We start from the raw sequence: 13,841 nt of genomic DNA on the forward strand, positions 1-13,841 counted from the left end.
ATGTAGAATTAACGTACAGTTGACACTTAAATGTTATTGCACTGGTTACACAAACAAATGCAAACCTTTGATAATTGACACTTATGATTACCAATTACTAATCTTTGAGATAAAAACATAACTTTACATTTTAAGAATACAATCTTAGAAGGTTTACAACCTTAATTATAAAGTCACATGTGATTTTCAAACATCACGCTCAAGCATACAATCTCACACGCGTTGCAATGACCTTCCTACACATAGGACATGTTCCAAGTGTTTCTCCACAATCTTTGCAAGTCTACAAACCATATCAAACCATATCAACACTTATAATTTTAAAATTAAGGGAGGGATAACAGATTTAGCAGACGAGCCATGATAGGAAGGGCGTACCAGGTGACCACATCCAAATGCCATGTTTCTTGGGTTTGTAAGGCAGATCGGACATGCCTTCAGCAAAACTTCTAAGTTAGAGTTTGATTCACACGATATTTATAGAAACTAAAGACAATGAGCGTAAGGGGGGATATACTAGAAAACTGTTTAACCTATTTTCGTTGTTTGGTTTGACGAGAAAATTAAACCCGAAAACTTTTGTGGAAAATTGCATTCCATCACTTTGCGAACATTTTACTCCAAAACAAAACAATGAGCTTAAATGGAACGGAGAGCGGTGAGGGAGTACAATTTCCTTCCCCTTTTGTTTAAAACCAAATTCTTCCGAGGTCGGAAAGGCTTAGAGAGAGCAAAATAACGCCTCCCCCATAGCCAAACATCCACCATAGCCAAACACCGGTTGGGAATTAACATCTTAAATACAAGCAGAAGCATAGAGTATCTTATTCTTACCTGCTCTAAAGGAATATTGATATCCACTGACTCTGAAGAACCTCTTGTGTCTGCAACTTGAACGGGTTTATCTATCACTTCACGTGGAGGAGGAATTGGACTACTTCGTCGGACATTGCTCTCCTTTTTACTGAAAACAACAGTTAAGAATGGGCATATCTTGTAATTTGTTAACAAACAATCAGGGAGATAAAAGATTCAGTCATACATGTTAAAGTTCAGCTGTTGGGTGGCTCTATACTGAATTGGGATTTCCATTAATGCAGCAAGAGCAAATGCTGCTTCTTTCTTCGAAATATCCTTGTTGTCCGACATGATTTTTGTGAAGTTGACAAACTACATCACACGTTAGCGGATCTTAGGATTTAGCAGAGGATTTGACAACATATAAATGGCAGTGTTTAAAATATGAAAACTAAACGATCTCCCAAAATAAAGAAAGAAACAAGTTTTGGCCAACCTAGAATCCCGTTGCATCCATCTATCTCCCAAATATTGATAGATACAACGGTCGAGATTCAAGTCCTAACCTACTCGAGATTAAGTTGCCTCCATGACCAAGAGACACTAGACATTTGCTGGAATCATGGAGATTAACCCAAGTCCAAAGTCAAACTCTAACTTATTTATGCATCAGTGTAACATAATTCGCTAGCTAATTCGCTTTTGGAATTCGCAATTCACTCAGATTTTGCCCAAAAATAGCCCAAAACTGACCATAATTTGCTTTTTTCGATTCGTGATTTGTGAGAAGATTAGCGAATCACGTGGCACTGGTATGCATGTTATTTGTATTTTAACCCTAATCGTATTCCGAAGTAATGACATGTTGGGAGCTCTTACATCACATTTGTTTGTGTTTGGGTTTCTGCAAAGGCTAATACATTCATCCAGTCATCTTTATAGAGAGTTACAAAAACTTAAATAATCAATCTACATCAAACTATTCCCCAAATCAACCACAATTGAAATATTGGTCCTTGCCAAACGATCTGATTTCATAGAGGTCAGGAAAAGGGTTGCAAAGAAAGTTCAGAATTCGGTTACCTGAAAATTATCAAATGCCCGCTGAGGAATATTGTCATCAAACTTTTGCATGGCTTCCCAGGGTCCATCACCCACACCAACCAGAACAATAGAAAGCGGATAATTGCTAATCATAACGCCAAAAGAAAAAAGTTAAACGGGGTTTTATTTATGCAATGTGTTTGAAGAGTGGATTTACCAGATCTTTACCTGGCCTCTACAATTGAATTGATCGTTGCTTGTTCTTGGGTACTGAGCTTTCCAGGTAACAAGTCAGAGGTCCTTGTTACCTTTGTTTCAAGGGTAAACAAATTTAGTCAGAATATGTTCTTAATATTACTATTTAAAGGCAATGATGACTCTTTGTCAAGACCTGTCCATCTGCAATAATGACCAAGACGTGATATTGCATGTTGCTGCATTGTACTATATCAATTGCAGCATCAATGATTGGGGCAAAAGACGTAGGGCCTGCAAAGCAAAGCGAACAGTTTACAGTTCTTTTTCAAATCTTCATCCATGTCAGTTGGAATTAGGCCAAGTATGTTTGCCATATTTGGGACTAGCCAACTTCTGGTCTTAGATGTGGGGTCAGGTTTGTTTTTCCATATCTGCTTAAAAGAGATCTCTCAGCTACGACTATCCTCAAGCAGGAGAGGTTTTGGGCATGTTCAACATATTCGATCGCACAGGGCCCCGGAAAAATGGAGGCCTCAATATTAAATTATGTAGTATATGTTAAGTGTTTAAAGATATAATATTGTTAGAAAAATATTATAATTTTTAAAATTGCACAGCACCTTTATAGAAATTTTCAATTTTTGCTTCACCCCTGTCCTCAGTTATCAAAAGACAAAATTCTTTTGACTCCTTACATACCCAACTATTGGCACAATCCATGGAAAGTTGATCAATATCGTAATGAAATGGGAAAGAAAGAATAGAACAAGTTTTTGAAAAATTTGACTTACATGATAGATTTTTTGGCAAGTACGGGAGAGAAAACAAGGTACCATTTTCCCATTCTAATAGGAAATATAACTAAAAGATTCATGTCAAAACTGTCTAATAAAAGCAATTCTGAAAGCCTTGGGGCTTATTCAGAAAGGATAAAGAATGGAAAGAAGAGAAATGGTGAAGACGACATAAATCACACCGAGGGAACGATGATCAAGATTCAAGAGTTTTGTCACATTACTGTAATGACTGCATATTAAGTCATCAAAAGAGGGACACCGAGACAATTTAATCAAGAAAAAAAGTATGTGTTCCTCCTCTCAGATAATACTTTTTAAGTTCCATGTTTCCGAGAACAATTATATAACAATGTAAAGCACAATAAGGTTCCAACATACCAGATAGTTTGATGTAAGGAAGAATTTCTTTGTATCGTACAAGCACCTCCTCAAATCCATAGCAAGGTCGGTGGTTGGGATAGAAGCTAAAAACATATCTATCATGAGTTGTTGCTGAAAAAATCAAATATAATTAGTGGGTACAAAGAAATTAACAATTTAAATATATATGGTTACTAAAAGATACAATAACCATGATACAACCAAGGTGAATGATGAAAACTAACCATCACCAAATCCAAAACAAGGTATTAAGTTGTCATCATCAAAAGGAGATAAAGATCGCCCAATTATAGAAATAGCTCTCTCATACGGATTTGGATCACCACCGACTGCATGAAGACTTTTCCGATTGAATGAAAACTTCCCTTGAATCATTAACCATTCAGATGTGTCATTTCGTAAATAAATATCATAATAGTAAAACAAAGAAAAATAGAAAAAAGCATGTTGCTTGTAAAGAAGATTACCGGACCACTCATTGCTCTTTGTGAAATCTATACCGAGTATTAAATTTGAGGACTCAAGGCCAGCTTCTCTTAAAGCAGCTGTGACCTGGCAATCAGAGCATGAGAAAAGAATGTTTGTACTGCAAAAAACCTCTAAAAGACGAATCTCCGTACTTCTACTCACCAAATTCCTAAAAGATACGATCAATAAAATTAAAAGAGGGGAATAAAAATCAATTTGTTGTATTTTTTGAAGCTCAAAGCCTACCAAGAAAGCCCATCCGCTATTTAATCTATGAAAACAATTTGTGAGTGCTAGAAATACAATACTACTTCCTTCCTCCATTTACCAACGTAACCCATCTTTCGGAGGGTGGACGCAAAAACTCCTATGATATTTTTTCTAGGAATTTCTAAGTCCAGCTTGCACAACGAACCCTTTCCAATTGCCTTTCAACATGACTACTAATTATTTATTTGTCCAGATAACCACGTCCAACATCTAATAATTACAAACAAGAGCATGTTAATAATTCCTCAAAAAACTTCCTTTCACTCTTGTCAGCCTAAAAACAAAAACTAAGATGAGGTTTTTATAAGAAGTACTGAAGTATACAAGAGGAACCAAGAAAATGAGCTGAGAGCCCCTACGTCACCTAACTAGACCAATTCTAGTGACAAACTTGTCAGTAAAGTATTTAGTCTTCATACTGCAACCCTAGAAGAAATCTATTTAGAAGCCCATAAATTCATACCCATGGTAATTCATGAAAACATGAAAAAATATTCTCTAATTCCATTTCAACCATATGGCTTAATAGTTAATTGCATTCTCTTTACAAAGCAGGTTCTATTATGAATATGACTTATTAATTGCTTACCATATGCAATACCTTAAAAAGAACCATACATGGAACTTTCACACTATGAATGTCAAAAGAATTTCTTTAATTTTGGTAATGATTTTTAATGACCCATCATAAGAATTAACAGACCCAAGAAGTTCGATATTCCAACTTGACGAAACACGAATTAATAAATCGTCTGATTATGCAACGACATATGAACAAGATACCGGTCTTCACTTTAGATACATATATGTTACCATATTAAAATTGCACAGATAATTCCAGAAAAAAAAAAACAAAAAAAAAGGGGAGGATGTAAACCTCTTCAAGGGAATTGAAGTTGTCAGGTATGAATGCAGGCAGTTTGCCTTTGTAATTGTGACTGAAGGACATAGAGTTTCCTGCATCAGAAGATGATTGAACTGATTTATTAACCTCTTTTGCTTCATCAGTTGAATTCTGATTCCCCATTTAAACAGAAGCTAAATCATCATTGATGCCCCGAAACCGACAATTCTTGTCCAGAAACCCTAATTCTAGCAAAACCCATTTATCAAATTAAACACAGGCATTCATTCATATTCAATATATCCCAATCTTAATTGTAAAGGATAAAATTTATACTGGTATATAATACAGCTGGGTAGTATTCAACAACTCATGAATTATAGCTGAGAAGTGAGATCAGCAACTACTCCATAACCAATTAGCAGAATAAAGTATAAAAATTTATTAATCAAAACATGCCCAGAACATTAATTTCTCCCATAAGCATAAAAATAAAAACATCAGAAGTTAAATTTCCAAAATACCCAAAATATTAAATCAATTATACAAGCAGAAAAATAAATTTTTTTTAATCATCTGCTCTAATTGATATAAAAATCAAAAATTAAATATTTTGAAGATTATAACAAAACTATGATGATTTATATCAAACCAAAGAAAATAAAATCAGCACCTTGGAAGAAAATCAGGATAAGGAAGAAGAAAAACTCAGAAGATTTGGGGTAGTTGCAAAAGCTGAAGACTTTGATGGTTTGGTTTGTTACCCAATATCCGTAACTGCTTGGTACTCTCAAGTTGGCGTGAAAGATAAAGCAAGAACCTAATTCTCAACTTGACTTGGAATATTATTTGATTTTTGGAAAATTTGCTCAAAATAATCTCAATTATCACTTATTGACTATAATTAATCTTAACTATCACTTTTTAATAATTTTAACTATTACTAGAGTTTGTTCATAGCATACCCCTTTCTCTTGTTACGAGTTACAGCCGGTTAAAATTATACTGTTGATATCTTCCTGCCCCTTCCTTCTATTTAAATGCTTCTTCTTCTTTCCCATTACGCTTCCCTCCATTGATGAATCTTAAAACCTAAAAAATTAAATTCAAAATTCAAAATTTTGCTTTCTCTTCCAACTACGAACATCATCAAGTTTTCTCTTAACATTGCCATTTTCAATACACTCTCATCACTGTTTACCTTTTTTAACCCGACCTCAAATTGCAAGGCGTATTCATAAAAAAATAAAGAGTATTTATATTTAACTTCAACCGTATTCACTACTTAATCATCTAAATCAAACCAAGAAGTTAGGTCTTGTTCAATTAATATGGTACAACATTGACCACCAACATAATCTAAGCCATTGTTTGTCTATTGGAATTTACCTGCAAACTATAACTTAGTAGTGAACTTATCAAGTGCACAATCCTAAACCATAAAAAAAGAAAAAAATATATATATAAAAAACAATCAAAAATAACAAATTTTACAAAAAATTAACCTAATTGCAAACAATTTAAAAAAGGGAAAACGAAAATACAATTGAAGGACCTCAATCTAACAACTTTGATTGATCTTTTGTGCTTCAAAAGATTGGATTTCTAGGATTAGAAATTTGATTTGGGGATCAAATATGGAACTATGGACGGAAGTAGGTGTGAAATTATGAAGAGAATTAATGAAAAAAATTTCTGAGTATATAAATTCAAGACTATAACAGAACAAAAAAAAGGAAAAAGAAATTAAAAATATTTTTACCTGTTATAACCGGAAGAGGGAGGGGTATGCTATGAACAAACAATGGTGATAGTTGGGATTATTTAAATGTAAGTGATAGTTAGGATTATTTCTGGCTAATGAGTAATAGTTGAGATTATTTGAGCAAATTTTCCTTGATTTTATTGGGATTTTAATTTTTCTACTTCCATAATAAAGTTGAGTTTTATTCTTTTTTTTGTCCGATTATAAAGTTAAAATGAAAAGTTAATTTGTTAGATTTTTTTTGTTTGAACTTTACTAATTATTGACTATTCAATAATTAACTCTCTCATTCTCTCCTTCCCTATGGAAAGAGATTTCATGACCTTACCTCCAAAAAAAATATGTTGTAGTTGATTCTCAAATGTGTGTATAATTACACTACTTTCGCTCCACATCCGTCTCAATTGAGGCGGAGAATTTGGTAGGTTGTAGGTGAATATAAGTATGAAAAGTTTTATCAGTGATATGTGTTGGGCAGATAGTGGGTATGAACTCTAATCCGTCACATGTATACTCGACTTGCCCCATATCTACCCGTGCCACCCATAGAGACTTGACATGCACATGTCATATCTACAATATGTTATTTTATATTAATTTAATATATTTTAATTAAAAACTATTAATTAAAAATTAAGGGTATTAATTTTATCTTACTACATTGCGAAGTTAAAAAATAGGAATACAATTAAGTTTATAAGGAATTGCGATTGTATAAAGCACATATAACGCAAATATGGAGTGGACGTGAGACGAATTTAAGGTGTGTTTATCCATAATGGATATACCCAATTAGTCATAATGAATGGAAATGGGCTTACATGCATAGCCACATAACTAGACGTGTGTAAGAAAATTCTCCACGCAACTTAGATGCATTTGTAATTGTGTTAGCTCCAAACATTTCCATTTTCAGAGTTGAGCACATTGAACCCTCTTGATAGGTAATTGTTTTGGGCGGTCCAACATTTACTCTCATTTCTCTGATGATGAAGATTTTAACCATGATACTCATTCTCTTTTTCATTGTTCTTCAAAATACCTAGCTTAAAATTCTTTTGGCCACCATTCTACTGATTAGGAAGCCTTTTCTTCGTATAACACTCATACTCCCAATGCCCCTTCTTACCACAATAGTTACATTCGATCGAATTTCCATCACAATCTTTTCCTAGATGATTTTTTGTACACTTTTGACAATGGAAAACCCTTTCTTTTCCATATCGGTCTTCAATCTTCTTTTGTGAGCTAGGTCCCTTATAATGTGACTTATCATATCTTCTCTTATCGATATACTGATCATTGAAGATAAAGTATAGCTGCCGACATGTGTTATTATTTCTGGTACTTGATACGATGTTTGGTCTTCCTTTTATTTGTTGTAATCCAAGTAGAAGGGGTGTGCACACTAGGGTTACCTAAGACTATTATGCTGACCTTGATGAATTATTTGGGGTGACAACCTCTTGATGAACACTAGTGGAAAAAACCTCATTTGCTGCGGTTTTTTGGCCATAATATGCTGCAGTTTTGGCCCCAAGCATTAGTGATAACAGCAGATGGCCTATTTTAAATGCTGCGATTTTAAACTGCAACAGAAAAGGGCACCTAACGCTGCGGGCCCAAGAAAATCGCAGCAAATAGTTTAACACTATATGCTGCGGGCCACCAAAAAACCGCAGCATATAGTCTTAAACTATATGCTGCGGTTTTTTGCTGGCCCGCAGCATATAGTTTATTTATTTATTTATTTATTTATTTATTTTGTTTAATACTAAAAATAATCCAATAATAATGTACATGTAATAAACAATGATTAATGCAATAATCCAATGATAATCACAAATAATCACCAATAATCTCTTTTTAATAATAAACTCTCGATAGTATATATAATATAATAATATGTACAAACATATATACATTAAAGTCCTAAAAAATCTAAACTAATTACAATTTACAAAGGACAAAAAGTAGCAAGATACGCGGCAATCTTGTTTTTTAATTCGCGCATTTCTTCATTTCTCAAAGGGCGTGTTTTCCTTGGAATGTCGTATTAAACCTATAATATAATATAAAATTAAAAGATTAATAAACATTAAATTTTACCAATAATAATAGTAAATATATATATATATATATATATATATATATATATATATATATATATATATATATATATATATATATATATATATATATATTATAATTTAAGAACGTTACAGATACTTACAACATCTATATTTTTGACTCCAACCTCCTTCACAGATTTTAAAATATCGTCCATGTATTTCAGAGTGTAGTACCCGCAATCTACGGAATTAAAAGGTTGTCGAAAGCACTAAGAGAAAATAGATGTTTGTGGCAAAAAAGCTTAAAAACACATAAAATCTCAACTTAACACGTAATTTCTAGCATATGACTATGATTTTCAATACTAACCACTTCAACACAATAATATATACCAAATAGTGTTGTGTGCCAAGTTTCGTGCAAAACATCCAAGTTTGAGCTACTTTATGCACAAAAGTGCCAAAAACGCTTTAAAACCCTTAAAATCGCAACTTAACACGTTATTTTTAGGATATGACTATGACATACAAATCTAACCACTTCAACAAGATTATATATACCAAATAGTGTTGTGTGCCAATTTTCGTGAAAAACAAACCAAGTTTGAGCTACTTTATGCGCAAAAGTGCCAAAAACGCTTAAAAACCCTTAAAATCGCAACTTAACACGTAATTTCTAGCATATGACTAAGATTTACAATTCTAACCACTTCAACACAATAATATATACCAAATAGTGTTGTGTGCCAAGTTTCAAGCAAAACAAACCAAGTTTGAGCTACTTTATGCACAAACGTGCCAAAAACGCTTAAAAACCCTTAAAATCGCAACTTAACATGTAATTTTTAGCATATGACTATGATTTACAATTCTAATCACTTCAACACAATAAAATATACCAAATAGTGTTGTGTTCCAAGTTTTGTGCCAAAAAAACGAAGTTTGAGCTACTTTATGCGCAAAAGTGCCAAAAACACTTAAAAACCCATAAAATCGTAACTTAACACGTAATTTCTAGCATATGACTATGATTTTTAGTTCTAACCACTTCAACACAATAATATATAACAAATAGTGTTGTGTGCCAAGTTTCGTGCAAAACAAAGCAAGTTTGAGCTACTTTATGCGCGAAAGTGCCAAAAACACTTAAAAACCCATAAAATCGCAACTTAACACGTAATTTCTAGCATATGACTATGATTTACAATTCTTACCACTTCAACACAATAGTATATACCAAATAGTATTGTGTTCCAAGTTTCGTGCAAAACAAACCAAGTTTGAGCTAGCAATAACAATCCAAAAAACAACAAAGAGGGCAGAACAGAACAACAGCCTACCCGCTGACCAGCCTATCTTGCCGCGTGGTTTGAGCCTTAACCAAGGAGACCTAGAGCCAAAAAACTATGAAAACGTGATCTACATACATGGACCAAGCCATCAAGGCCCAAGAACCATGATTGTGGTGTACACAGCTCACTAGGATACGAGCGCAAGGTGGCCCAGTCACTGATCAGTGCTGATCAGAACCCAAACTGTTCTGGTTGTTTTTAAATTATGTTTTAAGAGGCATATTGTATAGCACGTGATTTTTATAGCCGTTAGCTAGCTAGAAACCTATAAATATAGGTTGTCTCCCATGTATATGGATTCAGTTTTGTGATTAATAAGAATTCTCACTTTATGTGCAAAAGTGCCAAAAACGCTTAAAAATCCTTAAGCAACTTAACACGTAATTTCTAGCATATGACTATGACTTACAATTCTAACCACTTCAACACAATAATATATACCAAATAGTGTTGTGTGCCAAGTTTTGTGCAAAACAAACCAAGTTTGAGCTACTTTATGCGCAAAAGTGCCAAAAACGCTTAAAAATCCTTAAATTCGCAACTTAACATGTACCTTGTTGGACCTCTTGAGTTTTGATGATGACTATACTTTATATAAACGAATGTATTTTTTAGAGATTGTTTATAGGTCAATATTCGGTCGTGACTAAGATCGTTGATGGTACCTATGACTTGGTCTATGAACATGTACTCGTCAAAGGAATCCAAAGAAGTTAGAAGAGGTATATCGCTTAGGATGTCAAACGTAGACAGGAGGTCTACTGTTCCCAAGTTTGATGATCTAACACTGCTGGAATTTGGAGACTGTACATTGTTCCCAGATTGGAGTCAGAATAATACGTCCGCTGAAATTATGATTATAATTATATTTTCTATTTTTAGCTGATGTATTAATTAAAATTAATTTTTTGCATTAATTAATTTTAAAGTGAATTGGCAAAATATTTTCTAAAAATATTTAACATACGACTTTCTAAAATTGTTTTTATAAATTTTTATTCCAGATCTATATTTAGTGATTAAATAAATATATGGAACATCAGTTGATATTTAGGAGCTTTAGCTATTATTAGAATAACCATCCCTAATATTAGTAAATAGGTAACCATCCCTAATATTAGTAAATAGGCAACCGTTCCTATTATTAGCTAGGTGTAACCGTGTCTAAAATTAGCTTAAGGTAACCGTGGTTATTATTGGAAAAGAGAACTGCAACTAATTTTAGTATATGGGAATTGCTGCTATTGTTAGTATTTGGGATAAGGGAATAGTGGTTGTGGTTGGTTACTTTTTTTTATTAGGGAATTTGATTCTATAAATAGAGATCTTTTCGGCTGTTCCTAAAAAGAATGCATACGTATGAGCTTTGATATTTCATGCGATATTTTTGGAATATTTACAAGAAATATTTTGTTCTAAAATTGCCAATTAACTTTCAATATTTTCTTGTGCAACTCATTGATTTTGTTTTTATAGAATTTTATCCTTTTGTAAGGGTTTTTAAGTGAGTAATTGTAACTAGACTTGGGTGAGTTTAGGGGAGAATTGAATATAGCTTTTAGTGAAGCTCGTGAAGAGATTAGCTTTTTGTGAAGCTAAGATAGTTGCTTTGAGTGAAGCAATTAGAAAGAGAAGTTGGCCTAGTTGATGCGCTTCGAGTGAAGCAAGGTGTTTAATGTAATTGTAACGAGTTGCCTTAAACATAGTGAAGAGTTTAGAAATCTCGTGGGGTCGTAGTTTTTCCTTCTAATTAGGCCTAGAAGGTTTCCACGTAAAAATCGTGTTGTCTCTTTAATTATTTTGCTTTAAGTTTAAGTTTTATTTCTTTAATTTAATTCCGCAAAAACAGGGCTATAATTCTTAAACTTATCGAAACAACAATTCACCCCCCCCCCTTCTTGTTGCTGTTCCCATCTCTAGTTCATTCTACATACCTGTACCACTGGCTCCGGATTTTGAGCAACGGAGTACATGGTCTCCGGTGTGGGGTTTTGCCCTTCAGGGGTAGTAATGGGCTGGGGTGCTACAGGGGTAATGGGCTCGGTTTTGGCTCGACCGAAGCATTAGGATCCCCATGTTGACTTTGCTGATCCTCGACAAGCAGGTTTGCCAAGTCAACAGTGGGTGCTCCCATCTTTTGCAACACGAGTGCCGGTTTTGCGAGAACATCCCTCGTAATTTCTGCTCGGAGGGTTGCTACTTCATCAGGTGACATCGTTCGGGATTGAGTAGCAACACACTCTTTGCTGAATGCCTTATTTAACCCCACGCGGACGCCTCCTTTTCCGACTACCCGCCCTCTATGGTCTTTCCCTAAGACCATATGTAATGCGTCAACATTGCCTCTGGGGGTGAACTCCCCCGTATCTTCTTTTTCCTTCCAGCCCATCTGTACAAATAAAAAGTGACATATATAACAATTAGTATAAGTAAATATATACTTATTTATACCAAATCTATTTAACCCTAAATATACATACTTCATATTCTAATTTTATACTTCATACTTCAATATTAAGCACTACATTGTAAATAAAATCATATTCTAATTCTAATAGTTAAAGACATAACCATAACAACAAACCACATTTTTAACAAATAACACAAATATTTAAAAAACTAATAACATAAACTTGAATAATGAAAAGTTCACAAATAAATTGATATCTTTAGCACTAAATTACTAAATTACATGTTAAATAATAAAGATATGAACTTGCAAATTAATAAAATAAATATAATTACCTTGATTTCGTGGATTATGTTATCTACAACGAAAAGCAGAGAAACAAAATTAGTATACAAACAGTTGCCCTAATTTTTGAGTGTTTTCATGAATATCTTGCAAAACTTAAATGCTTAACAAAATAAAAAGAGAAAAAATACCTTAATTTCGTGGGTTTTTAAGATGAACAAGACCAAAGTATGCCGTGGGTTTATGAACCAAGAAGATGAAGAACAGGGTTTGAAGAAACTGTTATAGTGTTTTTCGAGTGTTTTTTCAATGGGTTTATGAATCAATTTGCGACGAAGCAGCAGATGATGAAGAATTTATGGGTTTTAGAAGAAGATGAAGAGGAAGAATGAATGCATTTATGGCGAAAATGATGGGTTTGAGAGAATACAACAGTAGTAGTCGAGTATTTGTGAAATGAAACGTTAGAATGGCGGGTTTTAATTTTGTATACAATATAATAAAACAGATATAATTGCTGCAGGCGTAGACAAAAACCACAACATTTGAATGAAGCAGTTATGAATTATTTACTGAAAAGTTTATTTGCTGCGGGCTCAGACATAAACCGCAGCATTTGAATGAAGCAATTATGAATTATTTGTCGCAAGCTTATATAGAACCGCAGCATTTGCGTGGCCATTTGATTATTTGCTGCGGGCTTTAAGGAAACCGTAGTAGTTGATTTGTTTTTTTTTTCTAAATTCTTTTTCCTATTTATTGTTGCGTATATAAAAAACCGCAGCAAATGACAAGCAGCAGATACGTTTTTTTCCACTAGTGGAAGTAGGTATAAAGGTAAAGCCTCGGTCTACTGGCGTTCTCGTTCCCTCAAATTAATAATTGAATATGTGTATGTCATTATTAAATATCAAGTTAATTAATTGGTTTATGTGAATTTATATTGTTTTCACAAATTGATTTTTTAGCTCAACTATATATTATTTTGTAAAATTATTTTTCAACTTGATTATATTTTATTTTTTTAAACCTTTTCAAACTTAACTATTTTACGAGATGGAATTGGAATTACTTAATTTTCAAATTTTGGGAGTTTTTCCCTTGTTTTTCTTATATTTATATTTCTACAGGTTATTGATCGCGTGGGGATCGTAAAG

General features: G+C 33.4%; 1 protein-coding gene across 3 annotated transcripts; it reads right to left on the bottom strand.

Moving 5' to 3' along the window:
• Positions 1–14: 14 nt before the first annotated feature.
• On the bottom strand, positions 15–5,637 carry LOC130828404 (E3 ubiquitin-protein ligase RGLG3). Of its 3 annotated transcripts, none has more exons than XM_057694382.1 (12): positions 5,474–5,637; positions 4,834–4,913; positions 3,686–3,770; positions 3,443–3,583; positions 3,216–3,329; positions 2,234–2,331; positions 2,071–2,150; positions 1,882–1,987; positions 1,043–1,170; positions 835–964; positions 379–435; positions 15–283 (listed from the first exon to the last, which is right to left on the bottom strand). In XM_057694382.1, the coding sequence occupies exons 2-12, from the start codon at positions 4,903–4,905 to the stop codon at positions 200–202; spliced, it is 1,095 nt and encodes a 364-aa protein (XP_057550365.1). In that variant the 5' UTR covers positions 4,906–4,913; positions 5,474–5,637; the 3' UTR covers positions 15–199. The 3 variants fall into 3 exon arrangements, with proteins under 3 accessions (XP_057550365.1, XP_057550363.1, XP_057550364.1); XM_057694380.1 differs by having other exon boundaries at positions 4,834–5,048; XM_057694381.1 differs by having other exon boundaries at positions 4,834–5,042; positions 5,474–5,623.
• Positions 5,638–13,841: the final 8,204 nt, after the last annotated feature.

This window comes from Amaranthus tricolor, chromosome 12, assembly GCF_026212465.1.
Source record: "Amaranthus tricolor cultivar Red isolate AtriRed21 chromosome 12, ASM2621246v1, whole genome shotgun sequence".
NCBI lineage: Eukaryota > Viridiplantae > Streptophyta > Magnoliopsida > Caryophyllales > Amaranthaceae > Amaranthus > Amaranthus tricolor.

Excerpts from the sequence above, each read along its gene's own strand:
- LOC130828404 (XM_057694380.1), bottom strand. The coding sequence starts at position 4,983 with ATGGGGAATCAGAATTCAACTGATGAAGCAAAAGAGGTTAATAAATCA. Across the intron at positions 2,151-2,233 it reads TCATTATTGCAGATGGACAG|GTAACAAGGACCTCTGACTT; the intron begins GTCTTGACAAAG and ends CTTGAAACAAAG. Across the intron at positions 436-834 it reads TCAATATTCCTTTAGAGCAG|GCATGTCCGATCTGCCTTAC; the intron begins GTAAGAATAAGA and ends GTTTTGCTGAAG.